This window comes from Phyllostomus hastatus, unplaced genomic scaffold, assembly GCF_019186645.2.
Source record: "Phyllostomus hastatus isolate PE091 unplaced genomic scaffold, TTU_PhHast_1.1 phas_scaffold_78, whole genome shotgun sequence".
NCBI classification, from domain to species: Eukaryota; Metazoa; Chordata; class Mammalia; order Chiroptera; family Phyllostomidae; genus Phyllostomus; species Phyllostomus hastatus.
Genome location: NW_025334041.1, coordinates 34,445,736 through 34,464,748, shown reverse-complemented (window position 1 = coordinate 34,464,748; position 19,013 = coordinate 34,445,736). Strand labels below are relative to the sequence as shown.

The 19,013-nt window shown below is 37.0% G+C and overlaps 1 protein-coding gene across 16 annotated transcripts in view; it reads left to right on the top strand.

Annotated features, from left to right (window-relative positions):
* The window catches only part of ADAM22 (ADAM metallopeptidase domain 22), a 225,794-nt gene that overhangs the window by 193,952 nt on the left and 12,829 nt on the right, over positions 1-19,013 (top strand). For 2 of the 16 annotated variants that reach the window (XM_045826930.1, XM_045826926.1), the window contains exons 26-28: positions 1,091-1,108; positions 10,544-10,644; positions 10,968-11,034. In XM_045826930.1, the coding sequence (XP_045682886.1) occupies positions 1,091-1,108; positions 10,544-10,644; positions 10,968-11,034 (186 nt within the window). Of the gene's footprint in view, positions 1-1,090; positions 1,109-7,994; positions 8,190-10,543; positions 10,645-10,967; positions 11,039-11,209; positions 13,244-13,269; positions 13,381-15,587; positions 15,675-16,971; positions 17,002-19,013 lie in introns of those variants that run through there. The other 14 variants (XM_045826929.1, XM_045826916.1, XM_045826913.1 and 11 more) reach the window with 14 other exon arrangements.

Sequence of the window (19,013 nt, the reverse complement as noted above, 5' to 3'; positions counted from 1 at the left end):
CTTCTCCAAGCCTTGGAGTGAGTGGGGGAATGGCAGAATAGGAAATAAGGAATAGTCATTAGGAACTGAGGGGCCACTCAGGTAACCAGGTTGAGAGAATAAAAAGTAAAACATGCCGAATAGAAAATTCAGGGCTTATATTTCCTTCATGAGTGGTTTTAGGAATGGAAAATCATAAGTAACTAATTGGCGCTTTCAACCTCATTAGCTCATTGTTAGACAAGATACTTATTGGATGCACAGAAAAGATCGACAGGTAAAGGTGCTCCAAATAAAATCCACATGGAAACATTATCTTGATCTTGGAGGAGTCCACTGTTCATTGGCTTGACCTTTCTAACTTGTCTTCAAAATAGTGACACTTAATTAGGTTATGAGGTAAAGTTAAAAATTAACTCTTTTGAGTTAAAAGTTAGACGTCACTGGTGCCTCACTACCATACCCCCTACAACACATTTTTAAAGATTGGCTTATTTTAAAACTCATGTAATTTTACTTCAGTATATGGCCAAATAAAAAACAGAGACTTTGAATGAAGTATTTCTAATGTGAAGTTTGTGACTAAGTAGTAACTTAGGTCCGTAACAGCTGTGAATGAACTCACTCTGATTTATCATACCTGATGAAATAAAATGTCCTAGTGTCCGTTTATGTTCTCCTATTTTTAAATTCTTAGGAATAGCTTTAGTTTGGGGTATATACTGTGTCTAAAAAAGGAATGAATTAAGATTTTAATTTTTGAAAACACAGTGAATTTATATAAGTAACTTGATTACTTCAGTTCATTATTTAAAACAATATACCCATCTGAAAACCTGTATTTGAAATAGGGTTGACTTTAGAACATTACTAAATATATAATAGGATATAATCATTGTTGAGAAAAGTTGATCTTTTATAACTAAAGTTTTTAATACTTTAAAAAATAGTTATTTGAAAATATTGTCATTAATTCTTTTTTGTCACTTCTCTTAAAGATAAGTGAAGTTTGTGTTTGTGTGACTTTGCTTTTATGTTTAGTACTCTTTCTTAATGTACTTTTATAGGTAACTAGTCTTTTTTTCCCCCCTCTCTACTTGTCCATGAAAAGAAACTACCGAGAACAGAGGTATGTAATGAGAACAATCTGAACATATAACTGAAAGTTTTAAATCCTATTAGCATCTCTGGAATTCACACATACAAGAATTATAAATAAAGTTTACTTTTGTATGCTCTAGTGGTCATAAACTAATCTTGACATTTCATGACCTTAAAATGATTATTACATTTTAATAATGGTACTGTGGAATGTATTAATTTAAAATAACTATCATAATTTAAATTTTAATGATTCTTTCGCCCAACAATACTACAATTAATACAAGTTTTTATTTGTGTTATTTTCATAGTCCTATGAAAGGAAATTGATTTTTTTCCTTCTAAAACAAACTTCCCCTACGTTAAAGTGTGATCTTTGTTTATATTAGCTAATTAGCTTTTCCTCATGTTTACAACACTCTTATAGCCAACGCTTTCTGAGGAGATTTATCTTTTTATTTTTTCCACTGTTGTTATATCAGTAACATTCACTCATAGGTGATGAAATTTCTATGGGCACAGTGTTATTATGGTCAGGAAAATGTCCTTGCACTTGATTGCATGTTTAGTCTCTGTATAAGAAAATATTTTTTTGTACTGATTAGGTAATTACATGGGTAGTTAAAGAAATAGTTTGCATAGTTGGAATTTCTGATTGTCTAGTGTACTTTTTTGGATGCAAAAAAATCCATAAAGTCAAGCACCCTTTCATCATAACCTTAAAATCTATGTCTAATCAACAGCATAGAAAGGGCTTCAAAGCATTTCTGTAGTTCTGTAAGAATTACCTGTTTTTTAAATAAATCTAAATTAGTCCATATTGGTGTACACCCTTTACTTTCATTTTTAAAATGACTAATGTTATTAGCTTTTGATACAAAATAATCTCAAATATCCTGGATATGGATAGCCCAAACCAGCTTATGTGCATCATATAGTACTAGCTTGGTACTCAAGATGTATTTGCAGATGGCTACTTACTTAGCTTTTCCTACTGTTTTATTAAATGCCTCTGGCAGATTAAGAATAAGATATAATAAACACAGTAAGACTTTTTCAGGCCCTGACCACTGCTTTCATTTTTTTCACAAATTAAAATTGTAAACTTTACGTTCTCTTTCCTTCCATGTTGTAATTTAAAATCCCTATGAGCTTTAGCCATAAGTATCTACAGAGTCTTTATGAATAAATAGTGGCCACAGGGTAGCAACTGAATCCTGGTCCGTTGGCATAGCTATTAGAAAATGCTGACCTTGCCCTGGACTAACTCACTCATTACTAATGGGAAAAAAGTAAAACCGAGGCAAAATTTAATTAAATTCTATTAATTTAATTTAAAATTAGGTTAAATTTTAAAACGACTAGATTTCTTTCTGCCTTTTTTAAACCCGCCTGTCCTGAAACACTGGACAAGAGCTGGAGCCATTCAAGCTCTCTGCTGTTGGGTCAGAGGTGATCATTCATATCAGAAACCTAAGTTTGGTTGTTTTCTTCAGTGAGAAATAGAATTAGGCTAATAAGATAAAAAATGATGATTCAGCTCTATTTCCATAGGGGCTAAGGCTATAATGTAATTTAATATTGCTGACTACATAAAAGGGAATGTAACATAAGTAAAGCTAAAACAGCATTCTCAGATGTATCTTCACCAGGGATATTCTCCAGAATAAAAGAATTGTCCTCAGTACCAAAAATGATTAATATGCAAAGCAGTGCACCAATCTTATTCTAACTCAATGAATGCATAAGTACAGTTAAGGAAATTTTTACATTTTCTCCTTTATGTACCTGATATAATTTCGTGTTTCCTGCTATTACTGAGTCATCATTTCATCAGTCTGGCTATTCTTTTGGAATTCAGTTTATATTTTGAAAATTGTCACATCTTAAGCAGATATTTGTTTTATTTATTTTGATTTGCTAGCCTGTGTTTATTTTTGCCTTGGTCCATAGCTAATGGGTTTGTACAGTATTCTCACCTTGGAGAAGTAGCAGAGTGGACTTTAGATCAGGAAGTTGTGAATATGTAAATACCTCCTGAAGGATTTTCCTTTTTGAGAATATATGTTAAGTGGTTATAGAGAAGATGGTAAGGCCAATAGACAAAAGCATGCATTAAGACATTTATAATCTTGTAAAAATATCTGCAGGTATTCAAATAAACATGTGCCCGGAAATAAAAATAAAAATTTTGAGTTGTCCTGGCCTTTATATTAGGTTTTTCTTTGAGGTTCCCTGGTGGGAGGACCAATTGACAAGGAATCAGATATCTACTTATTAGTAGGTGGTCTTGGGACATCACTTACACTTTCCTCAACTCTAAAGTCAGGTAAAGTGCTTTGTAATCTGTGAAACGTTATAGTAAGGGAAGTTGTTAGTAGGTGGTCTCTGAGACTGTGTGTCTCCGATCTTCTGATGAAAGAGATGGATGTGGTCCTCAAAGAGGAAGGCAGTGCTCAGGGACATCAGCGAGGCCTGCACGTGCCAGTGAAGCTGGTGGGAGAACTGATGAACATGAGGTTTGCTGTGACACTAAATACAAGACCCTATTTAAAAAGTAGCCAGTTATCAGATTTATGTTAATGTAATGGCTGAAAAATGCCAAATTGGGTGTAACTTTCAAATTATTGGAGAGGTCAGGCAAGTAATTCTGCAAAGGAACCTGATAACCTGGTAGATATTCCCTGGAGAACGTGTCCTCAGGGTTCTCATTATATGGAGGAATGTGCAATAGGTTTAATTGCAGGTCTGACAAAAAGATAAGAAGCAAACCCATTTTTTCTTTTTGTTTGCAAACCGCTTAATGAAAAACAGAAGCTCCATTCTGGGGCAGAGTGGAGGCAGAAGCCCACACATGAATGATATCACTTTAAAGCTGCCAGTCACAGTGGAGGGTAGAACCATGGGACCTAGGGGCCTCGGAGAAACCTTATACATCATATAGTCAGAAGGATGGCTGTTGGTCCTTTTTTTTTAAACCTTCAGGGAAGATGACGTCTATAATTTTTTTAGTTGATGCTATTGTTTCATTGGGTTGGCCCAAAAGATCGTTTAGTTTTTTCCATACGATGGCTCTAGTAATGCTTAGTTGTCTTTAACTTCATGCGAAACAATTTTGCTAGATTGTATTGTGACAGCTGCCATATCAGCATGCATTGTAAAAAAAAATCAAAGTTGGTGAATTTTTGTGCAGCTATTTTAATATTGAAGATGGAAGAAAATATACATTTTCAATGTATTATGCTTTATTATTTCAAGAAAGGTAAAAATACAACTGAAATGCAAAAAAAAAAATTATGTAATGTATGGAGAAGGTGCAATGACTGATCAAACATGTCAAAAGTGGTTTGCGAAGTTTCTTGGTAGTGTCGGCACTGTGGCCAAATAATTCTTGGCTATGGGGCAGACTTATGTATTGGAAGATTGTTTAGCAGCACCTCTGGCCTCTACCCAGTAGAGGCTAAAAGCAGGAGATAGCTAACAGACTCAAAATAATCCAAATCAATCAAGTTATTGGTAAAAAATGAAAAATGTGTCTTTTATTTTACAGAAAAAGCCGTAACAGACTTTTTCGCCAGCCCAGTTGTCTAGAATAATTGCTTTAGGACCTAGCAGCTGTACAGTTTATAACAAGAATTATAAGTTTGAGTTTGAGTTTTCAAGCAGATTTGCAATAGCTATAGAACAAGAAAACAGTCATTGAACTTGGATTTATAGGGCAACAATATTCAGCTTAAATGTTCTCTTTCTTTGTCTGAGATGAACACACATGATTGTGATTAAGGTGAAATAAAATAAACAGACCATATCTTACTGATCTATACCTTAAGCAGAAATCCCCTTTCCCTTTTCTTTTCTCTCTTACCTGTTTTAGCCACTTTCGTTTCTGCTTTCAAACCTCCCTCCTTTTTTTCAAACCTTTTTTAGTTTGTTTTTATATTATTATTTCAGTGATAGTCATGCATCTGTCAGTGTGACTTGGTACACATTGCACAATATTTCTTAAAACAGTCAAGTGATAACTTCAATAACAGACAGCCCAGACACTGACAGAGCACTGGAGAAATGCTCCTTCCGATTTAAGGTTAAGACTTAATTAAGTTTTTTCCATTGTGTTCACTTCTAATGTATGCAAGGATTATTAAGTTAAATATTATGGTTCAATGGACCCTCTTAGGAAAGATCAGACTTCCCTCATAAGGGATCATTTTGTTTTTTGAGCAAAAAGAATTTTAAAAAGCTTTTATTTTCTTTTTGGTTATTGTTTTAAAAATTCATGCAGATGTCTAAGATACTTAAATGTAATATAGGAACTATGACATAATTTTCCCCATCATAAAACTTAATACTAGTCAGGCCACTTAATGTGGTTTAGATTCCAAAAGCCTGTGAAACCACCGAAATTTAGGAAGGAAACCACAAAGACTAGAAAAATAAATTCAATCTGAAAAAAAAAAGAGATCATGTAGTTGGCCATTTGTGCTCTTGTATAACAAATGGTGAAATGTTATTTTCTTTATCATGGGGACCTGATATTTTCTGTCTTCACTAAAGGTTAAACAAGAAGTAGGTTTGTTATATAATGGATATTGAGAAGGGTAAATTTCTAGACGGTTGGAAGACATTAAAAATTATTCTTGAGATCTTTAACAAAATTAATAATCATTAAAATTTTTATGTATTTACTATGTGAAGAAAGTTACCTGTATTACTAACAGAATTTTAAGAATGCAAAGTAGTTTATGTATTTTGGAGACTTCACATTAGAGACAGGTAAGAATCTTTTCTTACTGGGATGATAAAAGCAAGGCTGTGACCAGAAATTCGTTGAACTTAAACTCCCTTCCAACCCTCTGACTGAAGTCCACAGTTTATGCTATGTTTAGCATTTAAGATGTTTAAAAGGTGATTTTATACAACTGCTGAGAAGTTACACTGAGGGTGTGGTAAAACACACTCAGTTAAAATACAAACACAATGTGGTCCCCTCCGTTGTGAGAAGCCGTCCATTTGAAACTGTGCTATCAGCTGAGTGAGGCCTTGGTAAATGTCTAAATGACAGAACCCTGTTATTTAGGGGAATTAATTATTGGGAAAGGTCACGTGTAGTTGGAACTTGTCGTGATTTCATCTGAATTTAATGAAGCACATCTCATCAGCTTAGAAAGATTATTATTAGAGCTAACAGTGACGAAAAGGAGTGGTTAACCATACAAATTATTATTGGGGATGTGATGTTGATGGGGATGTTGATGGGGATGACGAATATGAAGCAAAAGCGAAGTTTCCTTCCTGAGGCAAGGTGAAGGACTTTGATTTTACTGAAAGCATTTTTCCAAGCATTGATAGACTATTTTATTGATAGGAGGCAAGAAAGAAAATAAAATTGCAGAAATATCTCTTGCATGAGAAGATATATTTGTCCTATATTATTAACACTATAAATGAGGGGGGAATGCATTATTTTTATAAAATTAATGTTTCATAATGTACCAGGAAAATGAAAGATTACAATTATGAGTTGAAGTCACTTACAGAGTTAAAAATATTTTGAAGGATTATGTATCAAAGAATTATGGGTAAAATTAGTCTTACTAATTTAATGAGAAATTCTTCAAAGGGGAAGAGTAGATTTAATTACACAAATAACATATATGCTTTATATGAGTTGAAAAATCTTTAGATTTTGTAAAGATGTGTGAATACATATATAGAATTGAAATAATATGAGATAGGATATTCAATAATTCAGAAGAGTGAATGACCAAGTATTTTAAACACTTAAAACATCTGAAAGTTACATATTTTAGATAAAATTTAGCATCAGCAAGTAACTGTGACTAGCATAGGAACTAAAGAGAAACCCAATGAGAAAAGGAATTAGCAAATGTGTACAGTTGTTGGAGACCTGTTTCAGTGCAACTCTGTTTAAAATTCTCCATCCAGCACTACTTTAGCACAGAATGGAACCGTGTCAAGTTTTTGGTTCCTTTGGCTGCTTGGGGACCATGCACTGGCAAATGATCAGATTAGCGACCAAGGAAGGGGGGCTGAATCCACCCTATTCCTTGAGAGGGAAGTATTGAGAATCTGTTCCAATCTTAGTTCAATCAGTACCAGAGCAGGAGAGTCAGTAGCAATGTGGATTTTCCCTTGTTGAATCTCTGCAGTGAAGATAGAGAACTGTGGTCACCCACCAACTACCTGTGAATGTCCTTCTATAATCTCATCAAATAATTCAGGTCTTTTTTCCACCCTACCTCTTGCTAACTTACCGTCCTTTACATATTCTACTGTGCAGTTTTAGAATTATATTTTTGACTCACCTTTGAATCTTTTTCAGTTTATTCATATTTCTGTTAAATAAACAGTGAAGTTCCAAATTGAACAGAGAATTCTAATAAAAATTTATTTGCATTAAATTATAGGACATAGCTTGGAAATCCATCAGTTTTTTAAAAGACCAATGTTATATAATATTTAGAATCATGAATAATTTATTCACATGGTGAAAAAAAACTATGTCTTATCTGGGCAAGGACTGTCTGACCCAACACAGCTCCCTCCACACCGTTTTTCTTTTTCTTTTCTTCTTCTTCTTTTTTTTTTTTTTGAGATGAAGCTATAGTTAACATCTTTAAGTATAATGCAGTTACAGTGGAAAACTTCATCTCTTCATATTTCCTTTGAAAGCAAAGCTTTATTCATCAGACTGCAGAGACCACAGCAATTGCATTTCTGATCTCTAGAATGACTTTAACTTGTCACACTTATTAATAACCTTATGTGTTGTTATAGATTTGATTCATGTAGATCATTATCCCTACCTCTTTTTTCCTAAAATAATATTTGTATATGTCTGTGTTCATGTGTGTGTCTTGTTTTCTGACTCTGAAATGTTTATTATGCCTTAGACAGTTGCCCCAGGGAGATTATGTAAAAAAGCCTGGAGATGGCGACTCTTTTTATAGCGACATCCCTCCTGGAGTCAGCACAAACTCAGCATCTAGTTCTAAGAAGAGGTCTGCTTTTCTGTCGCATTTTCAGATTTCTACCTGTTCCATCACACATTATTCCATTAGTCAGAACATTTCATTATTTTGCAGCAGGTTTGATTACTTCTTCCTTCTTTCTTGAATGTTGAAAAATAGTATCCTTTGTTCTTTGATTACTCTGATTCAAAATGCCATATGCTCAGAACCACTTGTTTAACAAATCAGGCCAGAAATCAAATCAAAATGAAACAAAACAAGTAACATTAAATCTATATGGAAACCCAGGGGTTTTTCAGTCTTTGCTCTTATGTGGCTTCAGAAACTGTATGCGGTATTTCACAATATTTTTAAATGGTGAGCTTTATGTCATGTTTGGTAGTCAAAGAAAAAGGTTACTGCCATGCTTCAATATAAGTAGTTGTTAAAATAAATTGGTAATATGAATGTTGTGTTGAATATTTTTAAAATTTTAAATATGTTAAAAGCTAAGCTTGCTGTGAAAAAAAGATTGCTTCTCTGTGAATCATATATTTGAATATTATGATTTTGCTTTTTATGCCTGGAATGATTATTTCTAGACTTTATGACTTAGAGCTTGGTGGCCAAATTAATTTAAGTATATTTAATGTTTGTGAGTCTTATAATATTGTGGGTGGGGTTAAGATATTATTTATATGTCTTAAACTTTGATGCTATATTGCTCCAGGATCTTGAGGTGTATAACACCACTTAAAATTCTGTATGCTTTATAATTGCTTAATAAAATAAGCTGATAAAAGAAATAAGTAGTGGGAATGTTTTAGGAAATGAGACATTCCTAAAGAAAATGAGACATTCATGGAAGGACACTAAAATATCCCTACAGAGAGTTTCTTTAGAATTGTCAGTAGGGATGGAATGTATAGGAGAAAAGATTCTTAGCCCCTTGCATTACTTTGGGTATAGTAGTTACTTTGTAGGATGAAGAAAGGGAATTTGCTAGTGTATTGAAAAGAAAGATCATCTCTTCTGGAGTTCTAAATAGAGTGAATCATCTGTAAAAATTCTGCTCTGAGTTTCACTCTTTATAAACAATCAGGAAAGAGAATAGAAGAAATTAGTGTCACACAGAGATCTGGGAATTCCATGTAGAACTGTCTGAAGCATGAAGAGGTGTTTTTACTCAATTAACATAGCTTAAAGCAAAAGTAAAAGTACTAGTTTTTGCATGAGGAGTACAGTTCTGTGGAAGGATGTTTGAAAAGTTATTTTTTAAAATTTATTGGAGGTCTTTTGGCTAACAGTGTAAGATTTACTTAAATTCTCTCAGCATATAAATTTTTTCTTGGCCAAATATTTAATTCTAAAGTAAATAATATGGTAAATAAGTGGAGAAATCAATGGATTTCATCAGAATTTCTGTTGTCCTTCTGTAGAAAATAGGCATCATTCTTAATTAGCAAATTATGTTGAAAAAGTTCTAATCTAGGGAATTAATATATAATACTTATTTTGAGTTCCATTTATTTTCATTCATTAGTAGAAGATTCCTTTTAAAATAGATAATATTAGCATTAACTGGAGTAATATATGGAAAAGATTTTAAGTACAGTGCTGTTTTCTAAAGTTACCCAAGGAGAGTTTAAATATTGATTTGAGTAATTTCCAGATTTTAGCAAAATCTCAATAATGGGTTTTGACTCTTAAGCTGTTAAAAATCGTATCAAATTATGTGACTTCTCCTAAGTATATGTAATTTGTTAAAATACTTTTCTTATGTGGCACAAGGTAGGTGTGGAAGTTTTGCTTCTAGTAGACAGTTTATTTAAAGGCAGCAGGACACAATCACCAGGAGGGCTAAGTGGTTCACTGGCTTTGTGAGAGTTACTTCCCTGGCAACATCCCATTCAGTTTGGTTATTGGACAATTAACTAACAGTGCTACATCCTGGGGAGCCATATATGTGGAAAAAATGCCAATGCTCAGAAAATTTTATTGTTTAAGAAAAACTCAGTATTACTTTGATAAAAGTTAGTCAGGTTACATAGAGCAAATCTTAATGAAATCTCTTACAAGTCCATGTTGTCATAATATTTGAATGGAAACCATTGCTTTACAATTAAGAAACATCTATGGTGGGACCCCATTATAATGCTGCTGTTTGGGTTACATAACTGAAACATGTAGTGAATTTGCTATCTGTAGTTGTGTTCTGGGGAATGTAACTGGCTTGCATTGTATCCTGATACTTTTAATTTATGAGCTATAATAATGGGGTTCCATTGTATTTGACTTTTCTTAAATTGAATGTTGTGTAATTCTGCCTTCTTCATGAAGACTTTCATGTTCTGTTCATTCTTTCATTTCAGATTTTTCTTTCTTGATTTATTTTATTTAATGTACAGCGATGCTTAGAAATTTTGCTTACTGATTTCTAAACATTCATTTGATTATATTTTTGAACAATATATACACATTTTCAATTTCAGGTCAAATGGGCTCTCTCATTCTTGGAGTGAAAGGATTCCAGACACAAAACATATTTCAGACATCTGTGAAAATGGGCGACCTCGAAGTAACTCTTGGCAAGGTATAGGGTGGCATTCTGAATCTGTTTGTCCTCATAACTCAAGTTCTGTATTCTGTGGTCCCTGGTTGTAAAGACATGTTCTTTTCTGTAAGCCATTTAGCTCTCCTCCCAGTAGACAGAAGGGCATTTATTATGAGTTCAGTTATTTTTTCTTAGGTGGGAAATGATGGGATTTGATAGCAGGGCACCAGACACATGGAGAAGGCTGCCCTCTGGGTGATGATGCTAGATGTGAATCATACCCACTGGAAATATCATGTAATTAAATATATGGCGATTTTTAACTTATATGCAAATCTAGCTATAAACCATCTTTTTTTCAGGTAACCTGGGAGGCAACAGAAAGAAAATCAGAGGCAAAAGATTTAGACCTCGGTCTAATTCAACTGAGTAAGTCCGAACCTCTAATGGAGAAAGGCATCCCAGGGTCCTGTGCATTTAGAGTGCGAAGAGTTAATTAACCAGATCGTCAAAGAACTGTAAACCATGCCTCTGGTCTTAGTTTTGTCTTTCGATTCTTTTTTTGCTATTTCAAAATTAACCATGGCTTTTCTCTTTTACATAGGCATCTCCGCAACTGTGCCCAAACCAATACTCACTGATAGCCTGGGGTCTCGCCCTTGTGCAGGCTTTTCCTCCAGTAACCTGCCATTGTGGTGTCTTGGTTCCGTTTGAAGGGAATTTTGATAACATTCCTTTCTTCTCATCACCTGGGGGCCAGCCATTGCAGAGGGCTCACCCTTCCTCTCCCCAGTATCCACACAGCCTGGAAGCATCAGGGGGCAATCCCACTGTCCAGAACGTAATACTGCTCACGGTGTGAAACCACTGCCCTGAAGCCTCCTGGCCGCGATCTAAGCATTCTCTCAGACTCATGGAATTAGTTTCCCTTTTAAATGTCCTTGTGAGGACATTTAAAAGGCCATTTACCTAAACTTGCTCTTTAACGGAATCATTGTCACTAAATGCAACACTATCCATTTGGACTGATAGCCACTCATTGTTTTTTTGAAACTGGGGATTGGGTCTGAAGTTACACTTAAGTCATTTATAATGAGGTAAACACCATGCACATTTTTTGTGTTTCTCCACCTGATATAAGTATAAGCAAAACTCACCTTCCCCAAGCCCTTATCTCTCATCACATAATAAAGCACATCCTTGCCATCCTTCTGGACCTTGCCACCCGGTTTTAATTACCCAAACCTTCCGGACCCATCTAAAATTTTTTTACTGATATCTGACTGCAGTGCTAGTTATTATTCCCAGGATTGCTGTTGCTTCTTTATGCCTAAATATTTTTTTTAAAATGTCAATAGCAGGTATTTGTTAACTGCTTGTCAGAAACTTACGTTAGCTTTCCCATCATATACTCTGCCTTTCTGAGTCCAGGACAATAGCATTGCCCTGAAATTCGGACCTTTCTGCTGATGGTATTTTCTTATAAGTGGCTTGTAAAAGTTAATTAGAAGACATTTTAACATAGAAACAGTAGATAGGTTCAAGTGATACCATTGCATGGTCCAGAATGGCACCATAGAACTCCATCATAAATAACTAATCTGTTAGAGTTTATCTTACTCATTCCCAAAGTGCTTGGATGCTTTAGGATTCATTGTGGATAAACTCTTCTTGGAATGTTGTTTGGTTTTGCATGAGGTCACCTGGTAAGAGCTCCTTAGCTTATCTCAGTTGCTCACTAGAGTGCAGATAAAACTGCAAAAGGTCCTTCCGAGTGTCTGTCCATTTCCTATTGTTTAGTATTCTTAACAGCATTTCCTATGACGAAGCTTTAAAAACTCCTAAATAAAGAAAAAAAATCCAATGTTTATATTAAAGCTATGAATTTAGGACCCCAAGAGTACTTGGTATTTAGCAAGATTCATAACAGATTTTTTTAGGGTAGTCACTAATTTTTAAAAAAAATTTCTGTAAAATTCCCATTCATATCATATGATAAATATTGTGCTACAAACAGCCTTTGAGAAACTTTGCCTCTGAGATAATTCAGTAATAATATTTAATAAGATATAATAATGGAATCATTTTTACAAAAAGGAAATATTAAGGACTCCCTCAGATTTTTCAGACTGTCAGATTTGGGTTACATTTCTCGTGTTACCTAAGTGGAGCCGGATCTGTGAAGCTGACCACTGTTCTTGAATTTCTACACACCGTATTGTACAGGCGCTATGTATTTTTTTTTCTTAAAAGGAATACTAATACATAGCATATCAAGAATTACGTTAATAGTTTTTTTTATATACTCTCCATATTTATTAAATAATCCCATTTGCTTCTGATGTAACCACATCATTCGTGTAACCATACCAGGAGCAGAATGACGATGGACAAACATCTTTTTTTATTTTTTAGACTAAGAGGTATTATCAGGTCTATTATTTCAACGTTCCTTTTAGCATCTCATCATCCCAAAGGAGGATGAGACATTGGGACATGAATTAAAACATGCACCACAAATGCATACTCTAAGTGACAACATAAAATATCTTTGTTTAATGTATTGTTTTTCCCCTGAAAGCTTTTGCATCTTCCTCACTGTTGTACATGATGTAAAAAAAAGTTTTTGGCTTAGACTCTGTATTATATATTGTGTTTTTACAGGAGGGAGCCCCAAGCACCTGAGCCTGGGCACTCCCTCGCCCAGACAGTCCCATCCCAAGGCATAAGCCCAGGGGGCTCTGACAGCCCCCAGACAGGGAGTCTGGATCACAGGTCAGTCTCCACCTGCCCCTTCATTCTGGGCTGCCACTTAATTTCCCTCCGAGTCCCTGCCTTGGCTGAGAGCAGGGTCGTTTGATCTCTGACCCCCCAACATCTGCTCACAAGGGGTCCTGGTCCAGCCAGCATCAGCTAATTTTCCTCTGCCTTTCCATCCTGGAGAACGCAAAGAGCTCTCCTATCCTGTCTAATGCATTTTTTATTTTTTTGCATGTTGCGCTACAAGCCAAGTCAAACCACATAGGCAGGTTTATAGCAGTTCCATAAAATCCCATCACTCCAGCCACCACTGCTGGGGATATTAGGAAGCCCACTGTTAAGACACTTTCATGGCAGATCCCCAGAAGGAACAACAATTGAGAGTTCCCTTCAGTGACCTCTAGTGAAGTGAACACAGCCTTCTGAGATGCTCCATGAGATGGAGGAAGAGGTCCATCACGTGCAAGTCAAGCCATATGGCTGTATGTTTCATGGAACAGCCATGGTACCAGTCCTTTGAGCTGCTAAGATTGTCAGTGAAAGGAACACATGTCTCCTCGTGGATGTGGCCAACTGTCTGTGGGTGATTCAGTTTGCTGTGTGGCTATGTCTCACCCATAACAACAGCTGCATGGGCTTTTTCTATGGTTTTCCCCAGGCCAGAGCATTCACTAGTCTTCATCTGTGGCTGCACTCGCTTTTTGACTTTTTTTTTTGTTTGGAGTCTCAGTGGAAATATTTATGCAAGTTTTAATTGGCTATCTCTGTGAAAAACACAAGTTGGCAATGATTGTGGCTAAAGGCAAAACTGCTGTGAGTTGCTCCTGAGTCAGGCGAAACTGTCTCAGCAAAAATGGTCTTATAAGCACATAAAGCACCCCACCCTTCCCTCGGGAGGGGACTTCATGAATTCATTTCGGGACATACCAGTGTTATAGCCCAAAATGAGGAAAAGGACTATGGAAAAAAATAATCTAATTTGTTTATGTAACTGTGGAATTATAGTCTTGATATAAATGTATTTACAAACTAAAACTAAATATGGAGGAAAGAAGGAAACTTTAATCACAAATACTATATTTTATAATTTCCCTGGTTTATTTCTAAATAACTTGAAAAGTTTTATAGAGCTTGGATCTTTATTGCCTATAGTGTTTCTATAAGTTATTTTTTAAATGAGAAAACTCAGTAAAACCTCCCAGTTCTTCCAAGACTGAATTTGTTGAATCTGTATCTGTTTTAAAAGAGCAAATTCTAAGGGGATGTACTCTTGCTTGGCTCCCAGGGGAAAAATAAAAGGAAACTCTGAAAAAAACAAAAACCTTGCACTCCGAATTTTAATACCTTCAAGATTTCCCTTTGCACAGTCATTCTGATGGAGGCTTGGCCAGATCCATCAGTGAAATCTAACTAAGGTCATTATTATTGGCTGACAATCGCATACCTGGTGTTCAGACACTCAGAAGGCAACTTTTGAGGGCCCCTTCGTAGTGGACACAGCAGCCCTGTAGTCTGGAGTGCACGAAGACGAGGAAGGAACACTGCGGCTGCACCTCAGTTACTAAACCTGGGTTCGAGATCACGGAGGTCTGTCTGGACCACACTAAATGTGCGTTGGGGCTCCAGGATCAGAAGGGTGGGACCTTTTCTGCTCCTTACAGAGCCACTTGGAGCACCTTTCTTGTTAATTCCAGCTTGGGATCCACTATCAGGAGAAAGACAAAGGCCATATAAAGCCTTTCCTTTCATATTGGAATGAGAACTTTGAGAACTTTGCTCCTTTGAGTTGTTCCTGGGGGTATAGACCCAAACACCAGGTTGGAATTGTGGCCAGCTCAATGTTCTCAGAAAGCACCACTATCATTTGAAAATCAAGGAGCCAAATGAGGGGTGGCCTGGAAAATGCCACTTTGGAGGTGGGTGAGTGGGATTGCTGACAGAACTAGGATTGAAAGGGAGCTCTGTGTCACTTTGGGAAGCCACTGGGAAGGCTTTCCTGAAATGTGGAATACATTCCAGAATGCCTTGAGCCCTGTTGTAGCTGCGTGTACCCTCACGTGGTTGTATAGACTGCCTCATACTCACCCAGCACCCATCCTGGTTTATTTGCCATAGTCACGTGCATTTGGAGGGTGAAGAACATCCTTGCTAAGCTTGTGCTGTGTATTTTCAGATTTTCTATCTTGTTCTGCTTTCTTTGTTCCTTCCATTGCTTTCTGCAGGTATTTAAACCCATGGTTCAAAAGAGACTATAATGTAGCTAAGTGGGTAGAAGATGTGAATAAAAACACTGAAGGACCATACTTTAGGTATTTTACAAATTAATTTTATATCCTTTTCAAACTTTCCCAGCACATATGAATACTGTAGTGTGATTGGCTCTCTATCTTGTATCTTCCAATACAAGTTCCCAGAGGTGGAAAGGGTCCTTGTTTCTTTGCTGCCGTTTGATCTCTGTTTTTGGTTTCATGATCAAGTCTAGTTCCTTTCTGAATGTTTCAAATGAAGCCATTTGAAAGGGTTGCCATTTAGTGCATGTCTCTCTCACCATCTTAAGCTGTTTAGTAGCTTTCTCTTCATTTTATGCTATGTAGTGTTCAATGGGCATGAACCATCCTTCCCACTAATAAAGAAGCACTATTAACCTGAGCAATTTATTTTCTAGAATTTGGTTATTCCATAGTGCATTTTTCCTACTTACTCCCTTACGAGTGCATAGTGCATACGAAAACTCAAGGAAAAACATGGAAACTGAATGCAATTAGTGGAATTGTACTTCGAGTAAAAACAGTGAGGTGCTGTAACTTGAACCTTATTGAGAAAATACCGGCCACAGGAGAGTGTATGAATTGAGTGTAGTTTCATTTGTTCGGCGCGACCGTCTGCTCCCAGAGAAGCTGCGCTGACAGTTGTTTTGCAGCCTCTCAGCAAAGCTCAGGAACTTTTTATTCCAATGAAAATGTCATGTCTAACACTTCAGATAGAACAACAAGCAGATCTGAAACATATTCTTGATTCACAAACAAGCAGATAGAGTCTCCGTACATTTAAGAAACTAGCATATTCACTCAATTCACTGCAGCTCTGTGAAACATTAGAAGTCAAAAAGAGAATTTCCAAGAGCTTAATGGCATTTTTTCACTATAATATCAGAGTGACTTCATAGAGATACCTCTCTGCTCTATACCTGACTTCTGTGTGACGGTTAATGTAAAGAAGAAATATAGGCTGAACTGCTTCCTCTTCTGAACATAACAATAAGCCTTCAGATTATTTATTGCCATGACTTGGGTCATCGTTTAACAGATATCAAAATATATATGTGAATTTAACTCTCAGCACCCATATAAGGTGGGCTTTCTCTTCCTGTGTACCATTTAGTTTAGATGTGTATAGTTTGAGAAAATGATTAGACTTACCTGCATTTTAATGGACCCATCCATTTGCATATGCCCCAAGGAAAGCATAACCCCTGCCTGCTCACAAAAATATATCCTGCTTCTGTGCCCCATCCTGGCCTCCCGCCCTGTCCCTCTGCTTGTACCACTTTTCCACCGAGCCTCATACACATGCACTCACATTCAAACATCCCACCCTCACCCGTAGCTCCCAAGATGGCCAACGTCAGGAAGACAGGTAAGATGGTTTTGAACGTTATTTGGAATCTTGGCTCACCTGCAGTCCCATTTCTTCTTTCTGTCTTCCTCAGGCTTGTGGGCAGATTGTAATTTGGATCAGTCATGGAACTAAAACAGAAGGACTTTGGTCCTATGTGGACCAGGGCTTTTATACCTAAATGGACTTAGCAATTTTGTAGCAACAACTAATGAAATGGTACCCCGGAAGAGTTGATTCACCTCCCCTGGGTGAGCTGAGTGGTTTGTGTGGCTCCCAGAGAAGAGTTCACATTTTTTCATTTTTTCAAACCAGCGCCCAGGTCTGCCCAGAAGCCACATGACTGCGCGCAGTTTGGATGAGGAAATGCTTTAGCGCCCTCAGTTGCACGTGCAAAGCTGCAAGGGCAGTTTTAGAGGGTTCCCCAATCTCCTCTCTTTTTATGAGATGCAGGTTTCTTTGGTGGATAGTCACATTAAGAATTAATTATTGAAGATCCACATTTGTGTTTAAAGGTTAGATATAATTCAGCGGAGGGTTATAAATTATCTGTCATTTTGGGGGTTGTTAAGCATTACACTGGTCAGACTTGAAAATCAACACAAAATTTCTGTGGAAGTGGTGAATAATGGAGCTCTCCCAGGTCTTGTAATATAGTGATTCTAACGCAACAGGAAGAATTTCATCGGCTCTCTGCCCAAGCCAAGCCTCACTTTGGAGGCCCCGAGTGCTTCCACAGCTTGGCTCTCCTCTTAGCCAACCCCATGCTTAAGCTCGGACCTGCTCCATCTGCCACCAGGTCACTTGGGATTATCTCTCCTGTCAGAACTGCCAATGAGGGCCAAGGTCACTTTACTAATCACCCTGTGGGGACTTTGTGAAGGCAGGAAACTGGTCCAAAATACAGCCCAGCATTTTAAAGTATAGTATCTACATCACTATGAAGAGAAAAGTAAACTCCCAAAGACTGAGGGACCCGAGTGCCTCAGATGTGCTCCCTTCCCCAGCGCTAGAATGCCGGTGGTTTCTCAAATAGTGGGCACATATGCAGGACATTAGGAAGGAGTGGGTGAGGTCAGGGCAAGAGAATTATCTCCCCACAAGTAGATCCCAGAGGTAGTTCCCTTGGTGACAGTGCTTTACAAGTTTGCAGGCATCCTTACTCTGGGGTATTATCCAGTTGGTTACTCACTTTATTAATGGGTTTTGAGTCTACTTCCATGACCTTATGGAACATGCTGTAACTCTGAAAAGAAACTGTTAATAACTCACGTGTTGAGTGCAGACCACGTATCTTTATTTCTCACAACATCATGAGAGGTAGGCATTCTTATTTCCTTTCTGCGGATGGAGGAAACCGAGGCACAAAGAGTAGCTCAAGGTAGCACAGCCAGTGAGTGTCAGGACCGGAATTATGAGCCTGGCTCCAAAGGCCTCCAAAGCCTGCCCCCTTTCCATTTCACTGCAATGACCTAAAAGAGCAGGGTGGACAGGGGCTATTTACATTCTATCCCAGGACATTTTATCAATCCTTCAGGATTAGGCTACTCTAAAATTTGCATAGGAACACAGTCAAGAGGTGGACCTGTGTCCCTTGTGTTGGACTGGCCTGGTATTAGCCTGTTCTCCAGAGGCAGAAGGGAGCTGAGATTGGCCTGGCAGGCATATGTACTCAAGGCAGGCGAGGAGGGCTGATGTAGAGACACCACAATCTGTGGCACACAGACATACTTGCACTGTGTGATTCTAAATGGCACCCACCATGGTCATGATGGTTTTCAAAAACACAGGATGATCTGGTTAGCATTTGTCCAAAGCTTACAAGTGAATGAGCTGGACTGGTGCCCAGGTTTCAGGGAAAGCAATTAGAACCACCAGGCAAATAGCCAGGGTCAGAACGCAGCCTAGAGGTGGTTTTAAAGAAATATCTTAGACATTTGTGAGAAATGTTACGTTTGTTTTTGTTTTCTCTAAACTAATTATAATTGACCCTGCCTTATTCTCTGCTCTTATTCTGATTCCTGCTCTGGTGC